Source organism: Cynoglossus semilaevis, chromosome 10 (genome assembly GCF_000523025.1).
Source record: "Cynoglossus semilaevis isolate Cse_v1.0 chromosome 10, Cse_v1.0, whole genome shotgun sequence".
NCBI lineage: Eukaryota > Metazoa > Chordata > Actinopteri > Pleuronectiformes > Cynoglossidae > Cynoglossus > Cynoglossus semilaevis.
In genome coordinates, this window is record NC_024316.1 from 4196432 (window position 1) to 4220839 (window position 24408).

General features: G+C 39.2%; 4 protein-coding genes across 6 annotated transcripts in view; 1 reads left to right on the forward strand and 3 right to left on the reverse strand.

Moving 5' to 3' along the window:
• Positions 1 to 1221: 1221 nt before the first annotated feature.
• Positions 1222 to 13079, forward strand: tmco4 (transmembrane and coiled-coil domains 4). Of its 3 annotated transcripts, none has more exons than XM_008318254.2 (14): positions 1222 to 1352; positions 5203 to 5353; positions 6051 to 6225; positions 6353 to 6380; positions 6484 to 6613; positions 6818 to 6915; positions 7086 to 7229; positions 7311 to 7430; positions 8173 to 8337; positions 8492 to 8628; positions 8724 to 8808; positions 8933 to 9050; positions 9730 to 9847; positions 11154 to 13079. In XM_008318254.2, the coding sequence occupies exons 1-14, from the start codon at positions 1328 to 1330 to the stop codon at positions 11607 to 11609; spliced, it is 1950 nt and encodes a 649-aa protein (XP_008316476.1). In that variant the 5' UTR covers positions 1222 to 1327; the 3' UTR covers positions 11610 to 13079. The 3 variants fall into 3 exon arrangements, with proteins under 3 accessions (XP_008316476.1, XP_024915260.1, XP_008316475.1); XM_025059492.1 differs by having other exon boundaries at positions 1337 to 1357; XM_008318253.2 differs by lacking the exon at positions 1222 to 1352 and adding an exon at positions 3621 to 4611.
• htr6 (5-hydroxytryptamine (serotonin) receptor 6) lies at positions 12493 to 18490 on the reverse strand. The gene is made up of 3 exons (XM_008318251.3): positions 17448 to 18490; positions 15246 to 15380; positions 12493 to 12878 (listed from the first exon to the last, which is right to left on the reverse strand). The coding sequence occupies exons 1-3, from the start codon at positions 18351 to 18353 to the stop codon at positions 12522 to 12524; spliced, it is 1398 nt and encodes a 465-aa protein (XP_008316473.1). The 5' UTR covers positions 18354 to 18490; the 3' UTR covers positions 12493 to 12521.
• Positions 18491 to 20274: 1784 nt separating this feature from the next.
• On the reverse strand, positions 20275 to 22134 carry micos10 (mitochondrial contact site and cristae organizing system subunit 10). Its single transcript, XM_017035783.2, has 4 exons — positions 21989 to 22134; positions 21156 to 21203; positions 20567 to 20673; positions 20275 to 20452 (listed from the first exon to the last, which is right to left on the reverse strand). Exons 1-4 carry the CDS (start codon positions 22128 to 22130, stop codon positions 20447 to 20449), a joined length of 303 nt encoding a protein of 100 aa, XP_016891272.2. The 5' UTR covers positions 22131 to 22134; the 3' UTR covers positions 20275 to 20446.
• An 868-nt stretch (positions 22135 to 23002) lies between these two features.
• The window catches only part of sike1 (suppressor of IKBKE 1), a 2663-nt gene continuing 1257 nt past the window's right edge, over positions 23003 to 24408 (reverse strand). The window contains exons 3-5 of the mRNA XM_008318256.3: positions 24175 to 24338; positions 23966 to 24079; positions 23003 to 23890 (exon numbers count right to left, since the gene is read on the reverse strand). Of these exons, the coding sequence (XP_008316478.1) occupies positions 23762 to 23890; positions 23966 to 24079; positions 24175 to 24338 (407 nt within the window). The 3' untranslated portion in view covers positions 23003 to 23761. The remainder of the gene's footprint in view (positions 23891 to 23965; positions 24080 to 24174; positions 24339 to 24408) is intronic.

Here is a 24408-nt window from a genome sequence, read left to right on the forward strand (position 1 = left end):
TGTCTTTGCAACCCACATAGGCTGCCACCAGAGGCACAAGTAAGTATGTTGTTCCTCTGGGGCTTGAACCCAGGACCTTCTACATGTAAGGCATGTGTGTGAGGCAGGCGTGAAAACCGTTACATTAAGGGACACATACAGTCTGTTATTACAGATGGAGCAGGTGGCCTCAGTTTTCTTGATGTTATCCATTCAGTTTTAAAAACACCCCCCTAGAGCATATGGGTGGGCTTGCATTTTTTACCCTTATCCCATCAGTTAATTCTGTTTAAGTCACAGCAGACAGCAGCTGGATTCCCCAATCTTTCCTCCCATTGTGATTCCTCCTCACCTCCTACAACTTGTCTCCTTTTGCACTCCCTTCCGCTGAGGTCCCAGCTGCTTTTTACCCTTAGTAATACTCCACACTGTACAAACACACACTGTACAACACAAGGCTACACACATGTAAGCTGAAAAGAGTGCATACACGGTTGTTTGTTATAAGGCAGACTATAAACAGCCTAACCCACCGAAAAATGTAGTTGGAGTCATTTTCGTGGTATGTCTGGAGGTTAGAGAGAGCAGAGCAGCAACGTGTTGTAATTGCAAGGGCATCCACTGAGGAATCTGTTAGGACAGGTTCAGTGGGGGAAAGACTTGGCAACCCATCAAAGCTGCAACAGAGACAAAGCTCCCCCTCTCTTGCATGTGCTTGCTTAAAGGAGTGCACAAATTAAAAGAACATGTATACAAAAGTTTCCAAAGCCATGTTTTAGCAAGAATAACAGACAGCGCAAACTTTCATTTCAGTTCAACACCAGATGTGATGAACAACCTATCATCCTGTAACGACAGAAGGATGACGTCCTTCTCGTCGGGCCCATCCCATCCTCTTAACAAAATCAGCTGTCAGCCACATCCGCTGCCGACCTTCAATTAAAGTTCTACCTTTTACTTCCAGGCATGTTCTGCACATGCTCAAAGTTTCAGTCGTTCTCTTATCTATCCCCAGCTTCCTGTACACAAAACACACCCTCCACAGGTGCCCTGCAGGTCAGCCAGTCCACTCTGTCTTAGTTTCACTCGGCACCCCCTCCTGTCCAATGTCAATGTGACAGAAGGGAGAAGCCTGACATTGTCTGCTAGTGATATGGTACGGGGGGACATGGGGAGGGTTGTGTTTGAACTTGTCTGGCCTGAGCTCTGCCTGTCTGCCTGTCTGTTTTTCAATGAGTAATCCATTCAAAGAGTGAACACGCACACAAACACACACTGCACCAGGCTGTATGACATAGCTGAAGTAGAAGAGAGACGAGAAGTTTAGCCCAAGGGAGATCGATGGCTGATGGCTGAAGACACGCAGGCCACTGGTCAGGTCAAAGACTTTCTCTTTGTTTTATGGAAAATGTACCAAAAGCTTGTTGAAAGTGACTTAAGCTGTCAACAAAAAGAGAGGGTTCACTTTTCTTTGGTTACACACAGTAAAGTTTAGGAGATGGAGACACAAGTTGCCTCACAGTTGATCAATGGACTGTAATTTTCTACAGACCTTCATTACATTTCCTAGGAGGTAATTATTACTGCCCTTCCCGCCCTTTGATCATTGATTACCTTAGTGTTTCACCAATGCTGCCAATGAATGACGCTCAGAGATGTTTTTGTTCTGTGAAAGAATAATCCTCAAAAAAGATATGCAAATAATCACAATTTAATTTTCCCTAGGAAATACATAAAATAATAAGCCTAAAGTATCTAATCTTTTTCAAAAGAAATCTAATGGTGGCTTAGTGGTTAAGGAAGCGGACTTGGGTCCGTAGGGTTTCAGGTTCAAGTCCACTGAGGTGTTCTGAACATGGCACCTTCCTGACACCCTGGTGCTTAAAGCTGTTCACGTTGGTGATGGGTTAAAAGCAGAGGTCACAGTTGTTTTTGTGCAGTAGTAGTTCACTTTCCTTCCTAAGAATGTTGTTTAGCATTTTATTTTTAAAAGGTGTTTGTACAGCAGTAATCTGCACAAGTGATCCGTTTTTCAACAAATTTAGACGACATCCCCTTCTTCATATAACGTTCCCCACTGTGGTTGTTGGTTGAGACATAGGAATACAAACTCCAAGCTGCTGCAGCATCAGTGTCCTCTTTGAACAGACGAATACAAACAAATATTTTTGGACAAAACGTTGTAGCTATTCACATAAATTCTATGTTTATGGCAATCAATTACAGTAAATTACGTTTACCACAGTTGAGAAGTCGATATAGCAATTTGAGGGTTTGTCTGTGTGACAGTGAGGATATTTATCACCTGATTTATAAATCTAAGTCTTCTCATAACAGCAGTTCCCATCCTCCAAATATACAGTAGTTTACCCTCTTGTTTCTTAAATCAGGTCGATGTTTTAAAGTCAATTTGTTATATAAGAATTATTTTGACATATCTAAATTCTCATGAATTGTGTGAAAAGGTTATTATGTTAACACGCATAGTCGGTGGAAGCCAAAAAGAACATTATTATAAAGCCATTATACCACAGCCATTATTTCCCAAGGACAATAAGAACAGGTGTTCAAATACAGACTGAATTTAATGTGAGGTACAGCAGGAGTTCACCTCATTTTATCTGCTCTATCTGTCCTTTTAGCACTCACCACTTTCACAGTCAGACTGTGGGTTATTTTTTTCTCTCCCTGCAATAACAAGTCGAGGCAAGCTAAAAGGTCAAGTCTGTTAAAGGAGAACTCATTCTTTTCCCTTAGCTCCTCTTATACTGTATGTATGGCATCATATATTCTTTTTAAATTGACTTAATAAATCATACACTTATAGATGGCTATTCAAAGCAAACAGGAAAATTATCCCAGACTCAGCTATGCCATAATGTGTATCATTTGTAATTGAACTGTGTCTTAAGGCCTTGTTTAGAGTGCTCTGTAAGCAGTATAAACAGGATGCCTTTCAGAGAGACAAGTTCAGCACATGCAGGCTCAGGGATTCTTCCATGACAAGGCCAAGATATTATTTTGACAAAGTACTTGTTCTATACTAACAGTACCTCCCAGGGAAGAGTTGTGGTTTTAATACACACCTCTGCATTTTCCGGTGCTTGCCTGGATTTTTTTTTCCATTGCACAACATTAAGTGTGAAAAACAAATAATAAGGTGAGAGTGGTGCCAGTAAATCATATGGTGACCCAGCAGATACAAAAAAAGAGTGTGGGGAAAGGGCCAGGTTAGGAGCAGCCAGACTGTCTATAATGTACAGGAAAAGGTCAGAGGGCACTAGAGCTTAGAATGTGTATGTATGTACAATGTACAGAATAGCTACCCAAGGTACACTAAGCTATGTACACATAACTTAGTCTGCGTTAAGGTATTCCATAATATATTACTATTTAATAATAATAATAATTATCATTGTATTATTGAAATTTAGAATAATATAAAAATTAATATACTATACCCCCTTTTATACCCCCTTTCAGTACTCTTCTACTGTAATGTACTATAATATACTTTACTATTTCTACTACTTTGTTTTATTTACTTTACTGTATATAACCAATAATACTATGTTATACAATAATTACTAACACTATTGCTATAATATTCTATATTGTACTATATTATAATACACTACAATATACTGTACTGTAACTGTTAGAAAATGCACTCAAAAATGTATTTTCTCAAGGTTTCTGGGTCACTTGCCACATCTGGCCAAAAAATGTCAATCTCATTCTTTTTCTTCCACGTGTCCTTGAATGAACAGACCCAGTGAACAGGTTGCCAGGAAACTATCCAACTGCTCAGTCTGATTTTAATTCTCTCTGGACTTATTTTCATTCTCGAAGTGTGGGAGAGGACACAGCTTTGTGTGAATCTAACAACTGTCTGTGAACTTGTAAGAACATCGGCCATAGAAGACAAATCTCTCGGTAAATCACCAGGTTTCTATTCAGCGTGGCAAGATATCACGTGAGAGCAATCTGCATTATATAAACATTTATAATTTAGCCATCTAAGACGAAGTGGAAAGAAGAGTCACCAAAGAATTGATCATGGAAAAACAATAATAATAATGTTACACTAACACCTACTGGTCAGTGACTGTATTGGCTCTGTTTTTTAAAACCAGGAAATGTGTTTTTTTCTTTTTTGTTCAACTTTTACTTTCAAAATCTGATTTATTCACCAAATAATTTTTATTTAAATTTATTTAAGTAAGAAAACGTTTCAAAAACATATTTAAACTTTATTTTCCGTTTCCACCTTTTCAGTATCGAAACCCCTGCCCACGTTGGATGTACGTGACTCTTACGTCATTCAAAGTTTCACACTTGTGTTGCCTTTCCTGCTGCTCGTAAATGTGAGGACCAAAATAAGCCAAAACAATATGGAACACAAAATAATGCATCGTAGGATAACAGTAATGTCGATTTTAAAGTGTGCAACTACCTTATAATATTAATATAATAATTTTATTTTTTGAAGCGACGTTAACTGAGTTGTCCCTGTTACTAACGTGTAATTATCAGCGAAGTACGTGAAGGCAGCAAAAGTTCACTCCAGAGTTTGGACACCCATAATCATGGAGGAACAACAGTGCAGTTCGGAGCAAAATTTTAACCCAGGTACCGCAATAAATATCTTTACTTAGCGTCTGCGATAAAACAAAGCTAAAAAAAGCACAATGTCCCTTTAAAGACCTAACCGTATCTTTGCTGGAAAGAAGCACGACGAGACAGCTGTTAAGCAACTCAACACCGAGTTTAGTTTAATAAATTACCAGGCGAAGTTGTATCGATTTTTATTTAAAAATACAGTTTTAGCAAACAATTAAAAGAACAACTGTTTGAAATTGCTGTATCTGGTAGAGTTAATCGACACGATAAGTTTGAACATGTAACCTCTGTCTGTGCAGCTAATTTCTACCCTATTCCAAAGCTAGTACGTAAACTACAATAAATAATCGAAATATTTATTTTTCCATGCCTCTTAAATCTAAAATAAATAGGCGATGTCTATTGATTAAAACCTCACTGTTATCGATGCAATAATTTGGGAATTCCGTCACCAATCTTTGTTGCCCAAACTATTTAACAACCAACAAAGACGTCGTGTACATATTTCAGATGCCACTGTTGTTTTGGAATGTGGGTAACTTATTTTCAATCAAAGCTTTCATATCCCCGTGTTAAACATTAAACCTTTATCACACGTAGACCCAGGGGGAACAGGAACAACACGAGACAGCCAATGTGAGCAGTGTCCAGAGAAGATGATCGGCAGACAGCTGACTGAACAGGGCCGCTTTGCTTATTCTGCTCTGTGTGGAGTCTCACTGGGGCAGTTATTTACAGGACCCGAGAACAGGTAACAAGGCTACAATGAAAGTCTCCACGTCCCCTTAGGTCTGTCCTGAGCTGTGGTAGCACAGTAGTTATTGTTGTTTTGTTTTAACCAAACTATATGCATGAAAAACACAATAACAGAACTTGCCTGCAGTACTTTTGCAGTACTATCCCCAGTGAAGCTCTTGCTGCTTCCATAATTACTTCTCATCTGTTCTGCAGCCTGTTCCACATAAAGACTACTTTATCCAGTCCATTTGGGCTGATAGTTATATATATACTATTTTTGCACTAATTTTGTAAATAAAATTGAGTGCTTAATATACTTGGACTGCAACAGAAGGAACCAGGTAATGTATGCAGCACAAGGCTTGATTAACTAAGGCAAATAAAAACTAACAAGATTACAAGGTATGTAAACAAACCAACAGTTTAGATTGTTGTGGGTCCCAAGTGCTGTGTTTGATGGGACAATATATTTACTTTTCCCTGACCATTTTTCTCTCAAGTAGCCACTCAGATGAAAATGAAATTACACAATTAAGCACAATAATGGAACGTTGCATATACGCATGCTGCTCTTGTAGATCAGCAACCACATTATTGCTGATTATTCTGATCTATTGAGATGTTAATTTAAATCATTAACTTTTCAGCTGAAATCTAATAGCTACGTGATGTTTGCATGAACTGCTACCTAGGAATGTGCTTTTTTACAGAGTTTTCAGGGAAGAGTTCCTGCAGGGACTGGTCAGCTGGCTGAACCTGGATGATTCTGTGATGCCAGTTATGGCAGCGTTCCTGTCAGGCCTAGGCTTTGAGGGGTCAGACACTTTCCGCTCTATCCTACAGGCTGAACCTCTGCTGGCTGCAGGGCCGACTCCTATCATGCAGGTGTTTGTCGGGTGTTTGTCTGGTGTTTGAGGAGATGATGAAATATAGTGACAGCGATTCATTTTAGGAAGTATTATGTCTGTTTTAACATAAACATATTGAAACTAGGAAATGTTTTTTGTTACAGGATTTGGTGTCGTTTTCTGTCAAAGATGGTAGGACATTTTAAATCCAATCATGACATTGATATATGTTTTTATGGTCTATTTCATGTGCGGGCCGTCAGTTTATAACTTTTATGATCTATTGTAACCTCAGGCCTCTACGATGCCCGATCCAGAGTCCTCATCCGTCATGTCAGCTGTCTTCTACGCGTCCCTCCTCAGCAGCTGGAGGAGTTTGAGGAAACACTGGGTGAAAGTCTCAAAGAAGCAGGAGAGGAGAGCGAGTAGGTTGATGACAGGAGATGTAATTTAGTAGCATCTATAACCACTTTTAGGCTCTGCTTTTGTCTGGGGAAGATGAAAGCTGACAGAGCTGCACTATTGTCATTGAGAGACTTGAGTTCTAGATTTCCTTTTAAAGGCTACAGCAGTCATTTTAGTCCTTTTTTTAGTCCAATAAATATTACATTTGTCTCTTCTGTCCTTAGAGAGGAATCTACTCGGAGACAGAAGAGGGAACGAGTAAGGAAATTACGACGATACCTCCTCATTGGACTAGCCACTGTCGGCGGAGGAACCGTGATTGGTAATTACTTTTGCTACAGCTTATGGACACAATATTAATAATATATTAATAATAATATCAACACATAATATCATGTACAAGTCTTTATCTGTTAAACAACAGGCCTGGCCTTTTGTTTTTGTATTTATTTATTGGTTTTACACACCTCACTGACATTACGGTTGTCACAGGTGTGACAGGTGGTCTTGCAGCCCCTCTGGTGGCAGCAGGTGCTGGTGCCGTGCTGGGGGCCGGTGGAGCTGCTGCTTTGGGTTCAGCCACAGGAATTGCAATCATGGCTTCTCTGTTTGGAGCAGCAGGAGCTGGATTAACTGGTAAGAGCTTACCACCTTTTAAAATACACAGAGTGTTTCATTTATTCACTTTCTTTATTGTTTTACTCATTGTTACTTAAGGCTACAAGATGAAAAAATGTGTTGGAGCCATAGAGGAATTTGAATTTCTGCCACTAAACTCTGGAAAGCATCTTCACCTGACCATAACAGTGACTGGTTGGCTGTGCAGTGGTAAATACAGTAAGTACAGCCTTTTTATATCTAATTACACCATTAGTACAAGCCAGTTTAAACCTACTGTGAATTCATTAATAAAACAACCTGACACAAGAGTGTCATCTCTGCCTTGACAGTTTAGGCTCTTTCAATACAGTTGTATATGTAATTATGCTCCACTCCATCAGGAGTGGAGTGGAAGTGCCGGGGCCACTCAGCTGCATAATTAGCTACAAAAAGGATAGGATGTGTAAGTGGAAGGAAGCAGTTTATTAGGCATGAAATAAAAACATATATTTTTGTAGTAGAACTATTTGTCAGTGCTAAGGGTTTTATATTACTATTACCTCTATTACTTGTTTATATATTTGTAAACTGAGTGTGTGTGTTATATTTTTACACTGATGTTTACACTGATGGACAGAGACGACTGTAATTTTATTTTATTTAATATCTGCCGTGTTTGACAATAATTTTTAAATTGACCCTGTCTAAAAATAGTTGAATACGGTGGCATTAAACTTTGCTAAAGACACATGTTATAACAAAATCTGAAAAGACTAAATTGCTGCACACAATGTTCCAGACAAGTAGGTTACACAAACAAACCACTTAGGTTAGGTGTTCTTACATAAATCACAGCAGCTCTCTTTCACCACACAACCACACACTCAGCTTCACTCACTTGGGTTTCTCTCCACATACAAGTGCTGCTTGTCCATTTAGGTCACATTACGAATTATAAAGCACAACTGCTGTGTTCTAGGTTCGTTCCAGGCCCCGTGGTCCAGCCTGGGTGAGTGTGGGGAGCAGTACTGTCTGGTGTGGGAGTCGCGATTCCTCAAGGACCTGGGCTCTGCTCTGGCCTCTCTGCTGGATGGACTGGTCAGCATCGTGGCTCAGGAAGCTCTCAAATACACAGTACTCTCAGGTGGGATGAGGAACAGGCTGAAAACCACTTGAATTTAGATACACGTGTGTTTAAAAAATATCATCCAGGTCTGGCCTTTAGAAGTCACTGTCCTTTTTTCTTGCGTTATTTCTCTATTACTACATCCGTGAAATGACACTGGCGTATCATACAGGCATTGTGACGGCCCTGACATGGCCTGCGTCACTGCTGGCTGCTGCCAGTGTCATTGACCATCCCTGGTGTGTTTGTCTGAACCGATCAGCTGAGGTGGGGAAACATCTGGCTCAGGTTCTTCGAAGTAGACAGCAGGTATGCTTAAAATTTATACTAGAACAACTAGATTTTGGTCAGCAAAAAAATCTGTTGTAATATTCTTGGATCTTCTGCTCCGTCTGAATCTGCAGGGGAAACGTCCCGTCAGCCTCATAGGTTTCAGTCTTGGGGCAAGAGTCATCTACTACTGTCTGCAAGAGCTGGCCAAAGACCAAGGTAAGAAAGTTTACTGCAGTGATCAATGCCTATATAAACAATAAACTAGCTTAAAAGTAATGTTGGACAAAAATGTTATTTTGAAGTTTATTTTATTTGAGTTTCTTTTGTCTTGTTTTTTCAGGCTGTGAAGGAGTAGTGGAGGACGTGGTCCTCCTGGGGGCCCCAGTGGACGGTTCTGAGAAATCCTGGGAGCGTATGACCAGAGTGGTGGCTGGGAAAATAGTGAATGGATACTGCAGGTAAAACTCTAAATCAGAGGGTTACTTTGGTTAATCTTGAACATCTGTAATCTGACACATTGTCTTTTTAAACCTGTTTTCAGGGCCGACCTGAAAGTTGGGAACATTTTTATTTTCCCATAAAAATGTGTCATGGGGAATTTTCTAATGATTTTAAATTTATTTTTGTTTTAACTTTTTGCTCCTTCCTGAACTACAGTATTCTGTTATCTTTCCTCTTTATAAACAATATATGTGTATGATGTCAGTGTAACTACATAACAACCTTGTTAGATTTATGGTTATCTTAACCTAGTGCTGACACTTTTTTTTTCTATTTTTTCAACCCTATTTTAAATGTTACAAATTGCAACATTTCTTCAATTTGGACCACCCAAAAAATCCCCACAAAGATGAAAACATTTCTTTTTTCTGTCTTTTCTTAGCAGAAAAATCAATATTTTAGAAATGAATCTGAATGTTGTTACTTTTACAATTTCATAAAATACGTACCATAAGCGATGGGTGAATGAAATAGTATCAGCTAGTAGCTGCTAATGTTTGATTTGTTTTTTGTATTGAATTTACGTACTAGCAGGAAAACAGTTTCACCTGCTGAAGATTTGGAGATAGTTGGATGAAGAAACAAAATTCTGATTCTAAGATTGTTACAAACTTTGTGAACTAATTCACCTTACAGAGGGGACTGGCTCCTGGGGTTCTTGTACCGAAGTTCAGCAGCACAGCTCTCAGTTGCCGGGCTACAACCAATCAACATCCAAGATCGGCGCATAATCAATGTGGATCTTTCCTCTGTGGTGAGTCAGAGCTTATATTTAGATTAGCGCCACTAAAGCTTTTCTTAATGACCACATTTTCAGATAAATGCTGCTAGGCTCTTCTAACTCATCTGACAAGAAAAACAGGCTCCAGTGACCTCAACCCTGTTTTTTTCATGTCCTGTGTTCACTGAGTTGTTTACTGAAGGTAAAAAAAAGGTAAAGAAGCTCTCTGATTAAAAGGGAAAATGACACAGTTTTTCTTTAAAACCTGGGCAAAAACAATCATGTTTCATCAAGTCATGTTTCTTTAGCTTTTTTGAAATATTTCAATAAATAAAAGGGTAAAATTGAGGTACTTTGAGTACTTTGATTAAATACATGTATCTGTATGGCACAAGTGCTTCAATAATTATATGGATAATAATTTAGGCCTAAAGATTTCATCTAAAAAATAGAAGGGCATCCATATGTTGAACATTTCATTTTTATTTCAGTTGCTTGTCATCTACCAGCACTCCCTTTGTGATATAATGGTAGATTGTGGTCTAGTCATTGGGAAGCCTGTTTTAAGATATCTTCATGTTATTCCATCAATTTATTCACTTTTTCTTAATAATCTAAGAATTATGACTCACTGAAGAAAATCAGTGGAACATAAAGACTGCAATTGTAAAGGAGGGGTGTCCACACTTTTTTTGGATTTTTTTTCAAATGACCAGGCTAAATGATCTGCTTACATTGATAATATTAAATATATATTTATACTGGATATATTTTATATATTACTTGATATCTCAAGGTACTTTGATCATGGGTGGAGATGGTTCTAATTTGAATAGCTCATGATCCACCAGTACTACCTTTTTGATCTACTGGTAAATCGCGACCCGTAGTAAAGGATAAATGTTTGTAGCGAATGAAAGAAGAATGTGGCCGACATTCTTACTATATGTGTGGTATTTTAATAGTCTTTTAAAGAGTTGAGAGAAAAATGTAAAACCATAAAACAATACCAAAGGCCTCTGCTGGTCATTAGCACTTAACATCAATGTCACCTTTAAAACCAACATGTTTCTGTACAAAAAAGTAACACATATTTATCACAGTAGTTATTGTTGTTGTTGGCAAAGTAAAACTCCATAGAATTAACATTTATAGTGTTTAAAAAGAACACATTTGACAATACATACTGTAGGCACCATACTAAACACATATGGAGAAGAGTAAACAGTAATATACATGAAGAGGCCCCGTAATAGTTAGGGCAGAAATATGAAAGCTGAGACTTCTCCAGAAGTACAAGCCTTTTGCGGAGCCTCAAAGCCCTTTGTTTGTTCCCAAGGTGAAAGGACACTTGGACTACATGCGTCAGATGGACACCATCTTGGTGGCAGTAGGAGTTCCAACTAAAGAAACACCTGGAGCTTTGATCACGCTGCCAGAGAATGAAAATGTTGAACAGGACTCAGGACCTCAACGAGACTGTAGTGAGAACCAGGTGATTGAGCCAGAAAACACTGTTGAGATGGCAGAGACCAAAGAGAAGGAGAAGGTGTGGGAGAACGAGGAGGTGGGTGATGGTTGGGACATTCCTGACATCTCCTACCTGCTGGGTTCTTCCAGTGACACAGAAACAGAGAATCAAACCACAGACCATTTACCTCCTACTGTGGAGGATAACGACAGTAATAAAGACTGTGGAGGTCAGAGTGCCGCAGCAGATGAAGGAGAGCCCCTGGACAATGAGCACGTCTCATGGAGCTGGGATGATACACACTGGACCACAGAGCAGAAATGAAGACAACGGGACATGGGAAGAGCATGTTGCAGGACCAGCGGCTAACTCCTTATTTCCTACTTCTTCCCACTGCATGCAACTTTGTTGGAGACAACATTCATTCCATTCACAACACGGTGATGAGCCAGCACCAGAGACAGTGGACGAATATGGCAGCTCTGAGTGAAAGGCCCTGGAGTGGACTGCTTTGTTGATCTTAAATAGTTAGTAATTGTCAGTTGAAAATCTAAATATTTATTTGCTAAACTCAAGGTGAACTTACATTTCTGTAAATACCACAAGTGTTGGTATTACTTCAGGTATTACAGTACTTCTGTTTCTCTCTATCACTTTACTCTGTTACTTTATGTGTCAGTATTTATTTAGAGAATGTATTTGGTCCATGGTCCAAACTTAAACCCACAGTAATGTGAAAAGGGGCTTACTCAAAAAAACCGTCTTACAGAAAACAACATTAAAAGTCACTCCGTGAGTGTGGGCAGAAGTAACATAGGCAAGAACACACAGATCTGCCAGTTACAAACCGCAGACTTTTAGATTGTGCTTTGATTTGGACTTCACACAATACATCTGTTATTTTACAAGGACTGTTAACCAAAAACAGTGGCAACTCATCAGGAACTAGCTCATGTTGCACAGCACTTGTAACAACACTTTAAAAAACATACATTTGCTATAACAGGTTCATGAAACAAAGGAAAACTAAGACCAAATTTTAAATAACTTTGCTTACATAGGTGATGTTCTGTTCATTTGAGATGTAGCCATTTGTAACCATGGAGAGAAAAAAAAGTTTTCTCTACATGTTTTTATTTTTGCAATACATTCAATAATTAAGTCATCATTAATCATGGATTTCCAAAAATAATAATTACCAATACTGTAGTATTACTGTTATAAATGCTAATTAGATTAGTCCAGGTTGCCAACCTGATTAGGAAGAAGTAGAGGCAACTCAATTGCTGCCTGCTCTGCATCCAGCAGGTTGACGGCATCAGTGGCAGTGGCTGGGGCGTGAGCGGGGTCAGATGGCAGTGGGGAAGGAGGATTGCTGGCAATGTTAGGTTCTCCTGAGTTGCGCAAAGAGAGGGAGAGCACCGGTGAGGGTCTCCTGGGCGACTGCGAGGAACAGCAGGGCAGGAGCCTGGCTAAAGCTCGCTTGAAGTCTCTCATAAAAAGTGGGTAGATGATGGGGTTCATTGTGCTGTTGCAGTAGCCCAACCATGTGATGGCGTCAAAGACTGCATGAGGGACACACTCACACACAGCCTAAACAAAAGTAGATTAAAAAAACAGGGATTTGGGTTATTTAGAGCAGACAACTAAATAAAATAATAACAGGGTTGTCCCTAAACCATTTTTGTACAAATAGATACAAGAGTGAGTATTTTCATTTGTTTACTTGATGGAACTGTAGTGATACTGATACTTCTTTAGGTTGGGCTTCAATAAATATGTAATGAATTTGAAGGCAGTGTGTTATAGGTGCCACAGCTTTGTCGTGTGTGTGTGTGCGAGAGAAAGAGAGTTAGAGAGAATTCTACCCAAACTACAGTGATGCGACCAAACTAAAAAAAAATACTAAATACTAACTTGCAATTTTTTTTCTTTTTTGTAATTAACAGGAGAGACTAATTTATTTAAAAAGAAACACGACGTTCTCTATTCTAAGATGTTCTTTAAAAAAACAAGGAAAAAAACAGGAATGTTAGCATTTTTAACATTTTTTTTACATTTCAATCTCCTTCCAGTCTGTCCCCCCAGGGTTGAACGGTGTAGCATCTGCCTCCATCCTGTCCCACATTCTACCTCCTCTGCTTTTGCACCATCCTCCGGTCGTTTTTTATGGTGCCATGAATCTTCTGTGAATTTATCTTCTCTTCCTCCTGCTTGAGTCCTCTATGTCATTATCATATCTTTTTTTTTTTATCAAGCATGTCCACTGTCTGCCCTCTACAACAGTTACAATATTTAAGATCATTTTTAAACTCTTAAACATTAGATGATATTTCTCTCACAAAAAATATAAAAAGTAAAAACAATTATAAAACAATGTACCGTAAATATCCCCGGCCCCGACTTGGTCTAGTCTTTAATTATGTTGACGTAAACAATATTAAATTACAGAAAATATGGCCAAGAAAAAAACATGCACAGTATTTGTGCGTCAAAGAACCAGGGTTTATGTTTTTCCCGCACCCTTGACTCATTTATGCTTTTCTGCTCTGCATCTATTTCCCTCATGGACGGATAAAAATATTTCTACTTATGACTCATAAAAAGCCTGTTCATGAAGCAGGTTTAGAGAGGGACAGTGGAGACGGAGGAGACATCTGCTGGAGGAGAGCTTCCAATACTTCTAAGATGAGTCAAGGAGACGGCGGGAATAGGACAGAAAGGAGGAGTGCGAATCACACACCACATTGAGTGTGAAAAGGGCGCACAGACTCGGTCAAGTGTGTGTGCTCTGCGTTATGCAGGGGAGAAGCGTAGAGGGCACAGATGGGAAATGAAAATGACTGGATTGTGGAGTGCTTGAATAAACAGGACAAGTGTCATTACCAATCTAGATTAAACCTTTTTCCTTTGTTCACCGAGTGTGAGCTCGAATGTGTGCACACCCAGAGGTTCAGATGAAACAACATAAAAAAAAACAGTGAATATATATATGTATATATATATATATATATTATTTTATTTATATTAGCTATGGAGTGAGTTCGCTGCATGGTGGAATATCTCACAGCGTAGCCTGGCAGGTCTGTGATGTGCCGACTGGCCAATATTGAATAGATCAGTGCCCAAGTGTTGCTTTGTTTTGTTCTACAAATTATTTTCCATTTACAACCGCTCCATGATCACCTCACACATTATTTTTTTAATAAAAAATGGAAAAGCTATTCTAAAAACAGTTTGTGGAGCATGAAATTGCTACAGCCAATAACAAATAATGACTCAGTCTGCTCCTTCTCATTTGTCCTATTTTTCATCTGAGACTTTTTCGGATGCTGCCCTCAGGTGATTCTTCAGCAGATCATATCTTAAGGCTCTTTAATATGTGCCTTATATTCTTCAACGTGATCTGTGAACATCGTGTTCACTAAATTATTCTGCTCGACTTTCAATCTATAACTGATCATTACAAGAGCACAGACCTGATGCCTGGTGTCCTCCATGCTGGACTAATCTGTCAGTCTGGCTGCACATCTTACGGCTGTCTCACTGTAAGACAAATCCTGCACCATCCTGACTGCCACTCCTGACAACCTTCCTTTCTTGGCACCTTATCATATGCTTTCTTTGGATCCACACAGACTTTCTGTGGTGCCCTTTGACCTTCTATGTACTTCTTAACCAGCACACTCAAAGGCTCTCGAACATTGGTAATGATCAATCTTGGCTTAAAACCAAACTGTCAGAGGATAGGAGAACATCTGCTTCAGATTAGCTTTACAGCTCTATAGGTACTGCAGCTACACACATCCTCCTTGTTCCTGATGTTCTGGACTATCAACAGCTGGTGCCATTTTGTATTTCATATCAAAAACAGTTGCATGTGATTGCATTTATACAGTATGTCTGTGTCATTATGTGTAACTAGAGTGGGTGTGGTAGAGGGCGGCGCCTCCTACTGACCTGAGCCATATTAGTGATGAAAAACGGCAGCCAAGCACTGAAGAAGAGTCCCAGGAGGACACCCAGTGTCAGACTGGCCTTCAGCGCTCGCCGACCTTGTCTGTGAGCCAGTCGTCGCTCACTGTTAACTGATGCCTAAGGACAGGGGAGAAACGATAGAATCATATTTGATTACATTACAAGGACTGCAGTTAGATTAGAAAACGATAAAAGCCACTGTACGACTAAGGCAGCAGTTTCTGTCTGTACCTTTTTCAAAGCTTCTCCTGTGATTCTTCCAATCATAACGATCATCATAAGTGAAAAAAAGTATTCTTTTTTTATTCTATTACAGCTCCATGACTTTCACTGTTGGTAACCCAACAATTGGTAACCCAACATTGCAAACTCCAACAATAGAAATCAATTAAATACAAATATACATTACATATACAAATTAGTTACAACATCAAAATATTTGGCCCAGATAATGTAGCTAAGGACCAGGAACAATAATAATAATAATAATAATAATAAACAAAATCAGCTAAATATTACAAGAAGTTGTTCCAAAATTAAAAATGGCCAAATACAATTTGTAAATTAAGGCAGTAGTTGAAGATAACAAAAACATAAATGCACTTCTATTTAGCCAATTGATAAATAAAAGTTAGCCACATCACAAACATTAACACATTATCCAAATGTAAATTTCAGGGAAAAAATTGCTAAAAGCTAAAATGATGTGTGGCTATCTTTTAAGAAATTGAAGGAAATCACAAATGAAATGCCAGTTAGGCAAATTGTGAGGGAGGTGGGTGGAGGGTGAGTGAGTATGAAAGGTCTTTTATTTTACACACTCATCTTAAAATGACTTTAAGGCAGACGACTTTCTACAGGCTGCAGTTCTTTCAACCGTTCCTCTTTCATGAATTTCATAAAGAACATCACTGTAAAATGTTCTTGTCGATAAAAGTATTACATCACATGACTTAGTACACTTTTGACATTGCATTTCTTTTTTAAAGGATCCTGGCATTGAAAACACCAGCAAACTATGTTTTAATTGATCGATGGACAAAAGTGTACATAAACACCCACCAGGACAGAATGTAGTTTGCACACAAAAATCTGCTTGGCCCAGGTGAGTCATAGAGTCTGTTTGGATTCTAGACATATGACTCACCAAACACACTTTTATACATTGTTGTTATACATAACAAGATATTTTTTATGATTGAATTTTTTTCTTATGTAAGTTGTTGAATCATTTGAGGTGTATAATTGGGTCATGAAGCTGAATGACGTGTGAGGAGATAATAAAATACAAGGAACATAATTCTTAAACTGGAGCTTTATAATAATAATAAAAGAGCTTCATTAACAAAACCAGATCCACAGTAAATTTTATCTGGGTTCCTACTCCTTGTTTTTTGAAATATGTTTGTACTACTGAAAGCTGCTTGTACAATTTAATTAGAATAGACAAATGAGATTGTAATTCCCTATAACATCCTGAAAAGTCCACCCATCTATCCATTTTCATCTGCTTGTCCGTTACCAGGTCGTGGGGGCAGCAGTCTCCATGACCGCCACCCAAATTACACTGCACCATAACTGCCCCTTGTGAACCTTCCTGCGGTGGTGAGTCCACTGGAAGGCAGCAACAGCGATTCGATCTTGCCCAGTAGGTAAACCCTGGGGTTCCACACCAATGACACAGACATTGCCTCTGGGCCAAAGCACCACTATAAAAAGTCTAACATCTCAATTATTTGTTTAAGATCTTCTTCAATGACCCACTGTGGCAATTTGCCTATCAAATGCCTATCCTATTTAGTAGAAAATAGACGATAAAGAGCAGAGCAGGTCTACCATAGCTCTCGGTACTAGTCTGTACACTACACAACACCAAGACAAGGCAGGTACAGTACATAACCAGGTTAATCCCTATATGAGAAATGTAACCATCTTTTTTTCTAGCCATATTATTCCAGTCCCAAGACTGTCATGCTATCATGCGATCATATATACATATATATATATATATATATATATATATATATATATACTATATGTCATTATGTGGATTATTCAGTCAGAAGCCAAAGTTGTAATGACGTAAGTATAATCAGACAATCCAGTACTTCTTAATCACAGGTGAGGTGGCAGCATCAAAAACCTAGCCTGCTGCTTAACCACATTTAATCCCCATTTTTTTACCTGGACATTTTGTGACACACTTGGTTCCTGGTACCTGCAGTCATCTACATCCCTGTGTGCTGCAACCCCCGGAGAAGGAGGCTGTGACGGTTCCCCAAGAGAGGGGTGAGGGTGTGGTGGGTGACTCAGGGCTGCAACCCTCTTTGCCTGCCTCCGTGCTGCCAGAAGGATGCGGCAGTAGGTGAAACAAATGGCGCTGGAGGGCAAGAAAAAAGTGAGCACAGAAGCCACGAGAGCAAAAGGCAAGGTGACTCGCAGGCGACACTGGAATGAGTGGCCCCCTGTTGGTGACAGCTGAAAGTAGGATGTGGGATACAGTGTGTGAGACATGGAGCTAGCGTTGTTACTGATGGTGCTTGGAGTCAATAAGTCTCCACTCCCCAGTCCCAGGCTGTGCCATTTCATCTCAATGGGCAGGAAGGAGGCCAGTGCTGCCAACCCCCAAGCAGCTCCTACAAGGAGTAACGCCCGTGGGGGTGTCATCCTTTGCTTGTAGCGTAAAGGTGAGATGATGAAGAGGTAGCGGTCCAGGCTGATCACACACAGGTTTAGGATAGACGCGCTGCAGCACATGACGTCAAAACACAGCCATATCGGACAGAAGGAGGGCCACAACACCCAGGCCCCACACAGGACATTGAGCATGGCTGGAGGCATGACAACCAGCGCCACCATCAGGTCAGAGAGGAACAGAGAAACCAAGAAGCAGTTTGAGGTGCAACGCAAAGTGCGATGAGCAAACACCAAAGTGATGAGCAGCATGTTTCCACAGACCGTCATAAGGATGATGACACTGAGCATGAAGGCCAACAGCCATGGTCCACTGCCAGTGATGTTCCAGGTGCTGGAGGTGCTGAAGCTGCTGTTGTAGCTTTCAAAAAATTCAGACAGATGAGGTTCAGCCATGGCTCCAGGTCTAGGAGATCAGGGAATGAAGATGCTCTGGTTCCTTTGGAGAAACAGATTTGTTTCTCGAACTAGACCCGTTCTTTTTTATAGACCCAGCTCTTAGCTGACAAGTGTTCTTGAACAAAAAGAAGATAAAGAGTCTTCGTTCCAAGAATAAAAATCTCCATCTCTTCTCAGCACGGCTCCACGTGTTCTGGGTTCAACTCCACAGTCACCAATATAGTGACAGAAATCAGGATCAGACTTTCACTCATATCTTTATCCTGGGCATCCTCTGCCTCTGCCTCATCCACAGCTACCAGCCAGAATGAGCCATTTGAGTGCTGACAGAGGGTCTGGAGGCAGCATGTCACAGTGATGACAGTCACTGGAGGAGGGCACACACACACACACACACACACAGATAAAACCTCCACTGTCTTTATACAGGAGCCGTGCCGACAACGAGAGGAACCATGGAGGATGAAGGACAAAACATTTCTCAGTATTCTTTGTCGCCTCTCAGAAGTGAGATTTCACAGACTGTTTCCTCTGTTGAGCTGCTGCTCCGCTGTTTTTCGCAACACCTTTATTTTTTTCCCCCTTAGAAACAGCCAGAGGGGAGCAAGGCAGCAGCAACTGACAGTAACAAAAGTGTGCAGCCAGTCATTTGTAAGCAGGGCTCCATTTATAAGTGCTCCCAGGTATCCACGTCCTTGTGATGCTGCTGCCTTTCCTGCCACTCGCTCCCGTTAATCCCTTTGTCGGCCACTCGACTCCGTACCTTACAGCCCCAGCGCACGCCTACTAGGAAGGAGCGTGTCAAAGCATTGAGCTCTTAATGCATAACCATGAACAATCACAGCCAAGAAATGCTTCTTCTGCATCACACAGACTAGCGTGGGTGGCACTTCACTGGGTTTGGAAGTGGTAATATTTTTTCCTGGTAAATTGAAACAAAATACTATTTGTTTTCCACAAGATGCCTTTGTGCACATTATTCAAAATTTTCAGCTACCATTACTTCATAATCCCTGTCAGTTCTCAATCATGCAAGTCATTTCACCCTCAGAGGTTCATCAGGTGGCAACTGGACTGGACTGGACTTGACCTTGGCTAAAGAAGCCTCTTGGATGAGAGGTGTTACAAGCAGAACAGACAACCCATCAGAACAGACAACCCAGGTTACTGACTTTGACTGGTAATATTCTTTTACATTTGTTTATATATATATTGTTCAAACAATATGATTGTGTTAAACGTGGTGATTTATGTGCATTAATTCTACGGGGTTCGAACTGAAGAAAAAAACATGCTTTTTATCTTATGGTATTTAAAGGCCCAACACTTCCCTGTTAATCAACATCGAAACATTAAAACCAACTTTTTTATGAATTAAAAAAAACCTCAGTCCTTGTTCAGGCATTATTTTTTAAAAACAAAAAAATAACTTCAACTTGCTCCTACTTCATCTCCAGGCTAAACAATGGGGAAGCGACAGTACTCAAACAGCACTTGAATATTAAACACAAACCATAATTGCAGAGAGAAGTCCAGTGCACTTCAGGGATCAAGTAGGCTTTTCAGTAATTAACATTCTGAGCAACAATCTCAATTTTTGTGCCCCTTCATGACTAATCATCATCACTACAACCCAGCCATCTGCCCTGTCAACTGCTGCCAGCCTTCTGACCCGCTTTCACCCACATTGAGCCCACCACCTTATGGAGCAGTAGCTATTTATATACAGTATATAACATATATACTGTATAAGCTCATATGCACCAGACATATACAAATATATATGTACCAAGATTTCAGCAGTGCAAAAACTGTAGTAATTCAAAGGAAAATAATTTTATCCTACTTTTTACCAAAATGTTGTTGTGTTCATAGCCTTTCCATGCCAGTGGAAAATAATTGACAGCACATCCTCAAATCATTGTAGTTATGATTGTTTTATTAAATAAACACAGACTGTCATGATGAGACACATACGAGGTGGAATAATGAACACGTAGAACAGTGCAAACTGTCAATTTACCAGAGACAAAACAAAACAAATTCCAAAAAGAACAAAACCCTGACAGTCCCTTGTTGACTTGCAGCCTTTACTCCTGTAAAAAAAAAGCATAACATTTAAAATATATACATACTTTATCAACATAGGAAGAAATTAAGATAGAATTATACTTAGTCATCAGTAGTCAGGGATTATTTCTGTATCTTACTTTTTCTCTTCTGTGCAGCAGGTAGTGTGACCTGAGGTCATTCTGACAGTTGGCATATGCCATGCCAAGTCCTGCTCCTGAGCCGAATGCAATTGGCCATGTGTGCCCTACAAATAAATCAAATATAACAAGTATATCTTCATGCTATTGTGTTTACATATACAAATGTCACTACTGAATTTAGCCACTACCAATTATTAGTTTTCAATTATTTTTGACTTACATGATATAAAACTGTAAAAACTAAATTTCTTCCCTCAGCTTCTATTTCTAGTCTGTAAGTGCCAAGTATAATTTTATGCCTTTGTTCATAGAGGAGACATAAGATATAATTAAGGTAAACAGTAATTAGACTTGCAGTTATTAGTGAACTTATCAGTTTTGCGCAACCTAATATAAAGTAAAACGAATCTCTGATTCATACATCATGAATGCAAATTTGTGCTGACCTTTTTTTTATTATCTTAAACACATATGGTCTTTAGGCAAAAAAAGTGTGACATCAACTGTTCACTTGTGTCACCAAGACAGATGTGAGTAACAAGTCAACAAAAGTATGGGTGACATTTATTAGCTACAAAATACTTACGTTTAAAGAAGATGACAGACAAGACGATTCCTAAACCCAGACCAGTACCTGAAAATTGGGACAAAAATACAAGTATAATGTATGCATCAAAATAAATGCATCCCCATTACTTTATATCAATCTAATTTCAACTTGTAATTCTTCCTGCAGGTTTTCATGACATATTGGAACAAAACAACAACAAAATTGGAAAACTCTAACTTAAACATTACAATTGTCTGGGTTAGGACAATTACTATTTGTAATGCACATCTTTAAAAGTGGTATAATACACTTGAGGGAAGCTGGTCTATGTAATATGACAATAAGGTTCAACAAATGTGTCCTATCAAAATAAACCAGAACTGATTTTAGTGACAAATGTAATTTCGCAAAATCGGTTTCTCGTCTACTGTAAGAAAATAGGTAGGAGTAAAAACCAAATGAAATGAAATAAATGTTTCCAAAAAAGTTGTTTTAAATCCTTATACTGTATACAAGGCAACATGGAAAATGATGGTAATGGAATGTCGTAAAATGTTTTAGTGTCGTAGTAAATTGGCAACATTTCCTTAAACGTTCATTTTTCACTGGCTTTTCGACGTCTATTTAACATCTATCAGTCTACAATTTTATAGCAACAGCAGCTTAATCTTTGACCATGGCTAAACCTGTCATCATTAAAATCCCATCGATATCAGACTTCTTATTTAGACGTCCTTGTCCAGCTAGCCTGTTAGCTTCTCGCTCATTCAATGACAGCTGTGTCTTATACTAAAAACCACTGTGTAGCTCCTGTATAATTCAGAAAAATTAAAATGGAATTATGTGATGTAGGCTTTGGGGATATTTACCGAGTTTAATGGCACCGTCAGCGAGGCACCGGTCCCACTTTTTACCCAGCTCTTTCTCAGACATGCTGAACATTAGCTTGTGTCCAGTTAGCCGCGTCAACTCTGCGGGACTGTGCTGCATTCGAGTGCTGTCGGAAATCATAATTCCAAGTTTCGTTTCGTAGATAATTGCGAACTAATATTAATTTACATGAATTTAAAGGATTTTTATAGGTGTATGGTTTCTTTTCTGTTTTCATTTCCCGTATACGACAAAACAGAATAAAATGTACGTTTTATTCACATTTGCACTAAAACGCAGTGTCAAACTGATCTACGCCTTCCAATGCTCCTTTATTAACCTAAAACCTAGTCATTTTCAGGGTCGCGGAGAGCAGAAGCCTATATGGACATAGACCAGGTCATCAGTCGATTTGTCGCAGGGCCACAAATAAAGATAAACAACAATTCACACTCAAAAGTATTATCAGGATAGTGTCCAATTAGCTTGGAATCACTGACGGTTACCTCGGGATGAATGTCGCCATCTTCTGGCAAAAATACAGTGCAGAACTAAGTGTACAAATACTGTACAAATCCTAAACATTCTTAGGCCTAAAGTGCTTTAGCCTCGTAGAATCACTTTTTCATTAATTTTGATGTATGACTTTCATACTGACAAGAGGTTTTCTTACCACCTTCACAAATTCCCTTTGGTGAATGACCATAAGCATCCTCATTGCATGATTCTCCAACTATGTTTCACTGTGGATAAGTTGTCCATCACTTTGTGGCTTTCCCTTCATAAGCCAAACCTAAACATCCAACCATACATCCATTATCTACTGCTTATTTCCTTGCATCTCCACTGGAGATAATGCCAACTTTCAATGGTTTTGTTTTATCTGAGCAGATTATCTTCTTACAGGTTTCTTGAAGTTTTTTGTCAGCAGGGAGACTTTTTCAATAGTGGTGATATAAATATAATTTCTCCACAGTTTTCTCCTTTGAATGATAGGTACGAACTCAAAGCACTTATTACAAACATATTTTAATATTGCTGAATTCAAATTTTACATGACACAAATCAGCACAATGTCATGAAGTCTCTACCACATGTTCACTCTTTTTCCTGAGATGACAATATGCAATCGTGAGAACATGAAGTTACATTTGTAAAGAGCAAGCAAATTTGAAAATATTACATCAAATAAAGATGCATTGTCTGGCACCCAAATCGTACCACTAGAAAAGTGAACTTTAAGTACTACATGTGGAAAAGCTTAATAATGGATCTATAAATAGGCTGATGAACAGATTGAACAATCACTAAGTCACAATGTGCTGTCAACTGTGTGAAAACAGCTAAAAGTCATCATGTGGCTAAAATAATCATCAAGCCTGGGTTTTCTTTCAGGTTGCAACAGGCTGGTTTCAAAATGTAGAATATATAATTTTACATCTATTTAATATGAACAGCAATGGAGCAACAAAGAGGTAGAAAATCTGTCCTCAACATGTTAATTTGTCTTTGGCAACATAACAATATAAATATTATTTGCATTTATTGCAGTGTGAGTGCATCTACAAATGAGCTCAGTACAAATGAAACAGCTACTACAGACACCTAACAGCACATCCACTGGTAAAATCTTAGTGAACTTTGCTACAAAACTAATGCTGCGTTTTGACTGCACCACATCTTCATCTCATTTAAAAACAAAAGTAAAATGTGGTGAATTCAGTTGAAGCGTAATATAGCATTATAAACCCTGTTTCCTGAAGATATACTGTTCACTCGCTGGAAGCTGGCTGAGGAGAGTTTTCTTGAGCTACTGCTGATGTCTGGTTGGTTTCTTCTGTTGATGCCTTCACCGAGCCTTTGCTGATGGCCAGAAGGTCTTGTAATTCTTTGTTCTCAATCTGAACATGAGAGAAGGATTTAGCAGGACGGAAAGTGCTTTGTCACAAGAACAAGTTTTTTTTTTTCAAACTAACCTCTAGTTGAGCCAGCCTTTCTCGAACAGAGCAGTAGTGCTGATCGTCCACCTGCACTGCTTTCCTCATCATCTGGCCCATCTCACAAATCCTCTCTACCTGGTTCTGCACTTCCTGCATAATCATAAAAAACAATCCCAGTGCAGTGTATAGTACATCAACCACTGTGTCATTCTTTGTTGTAACAGAACATAAAGAGGTCAGTGTACTTTTGCGTGATCCTCATGGAGAGTGAGCACAGGCTTGGTGTCCAGCTCCTTCTTCACCATGATCAGCTGAAGCATCTGCTTACGGTACCGACCCATGATTAACTCTAGTGTGTATTGATGCTCTTCAAGAGACAGCCATAGTTCTACAGAGACAGGGGTTAAAAGAGTTGACAACATCAACCAACAGAATACACAACGTCAGGGAATTGATCCTTTGTATAACCTTTATTCTCC

Bases quoted from the DNA above. Each gene is read 5' to 3' on its own strand.
- tmco4 (XM_008318253.2), top strand. From the start codon at position 4,569: ATGGAGGAACAACAGTGCAGTTCGGAGCAAAATTTTAACCCAG. The intron at 6,381-6,483 runs GTAGGACATTTT...TTGTAACCTCAG, and splicing joins GTCGTTTTCTGTCAAAGATG to GCCTCTACGATGCCCGATCC. The intron at 8,338-8,491 runs GTGGGATGAGGA...CGTATCATACAG, and splicing joins CAAATACACAGTACTCTCAG to GCATTGTGACGGCCCTGACA.
- htr6 (XM_008318251.3), bottom strand. From the start codon at position 18,353: ATGGCTGAACCTCATCTGTCTGAATTTTTTGAAAGCTACAACAGCAGC. The intron at 15,381-17,447 runs GTAAAAAAATGG...CCCTGTCCTTAG, and splicing joins GTGTGTCACAAAATGTCCAG to GCATCAGTTAACAGTGAGCG. The intron at 12,879-15,245 runs GTCAGTAGGAGG...ACTTTTGTTTAG, and splicing joins TCATCACTAATATGGCTCAG to GCTGTGTGTGAGTGTGTCCC.
- micos10 (XM_017035783.2), bottom strand. From the start codon at position 22,130: ATGATTTCCGACAGCACTCGAATGCAGCACAGTCCCGCAGAGTTGACG. The intron at 21,204-21,988 runs GTAAATATCCCC...CCCAATTTTCAG, and splicing joins TGACGGTGCCATTAAACTCG to GTACTGGTCTGGGTTTAGGA. The intron at 20,674-21,155 runs GTAAGTATTTTG...ATTTATTTGTAG, and splicing joins GTCTGTCATCTTCTTTAAAC to GGCACACATGGCCAATTGCA.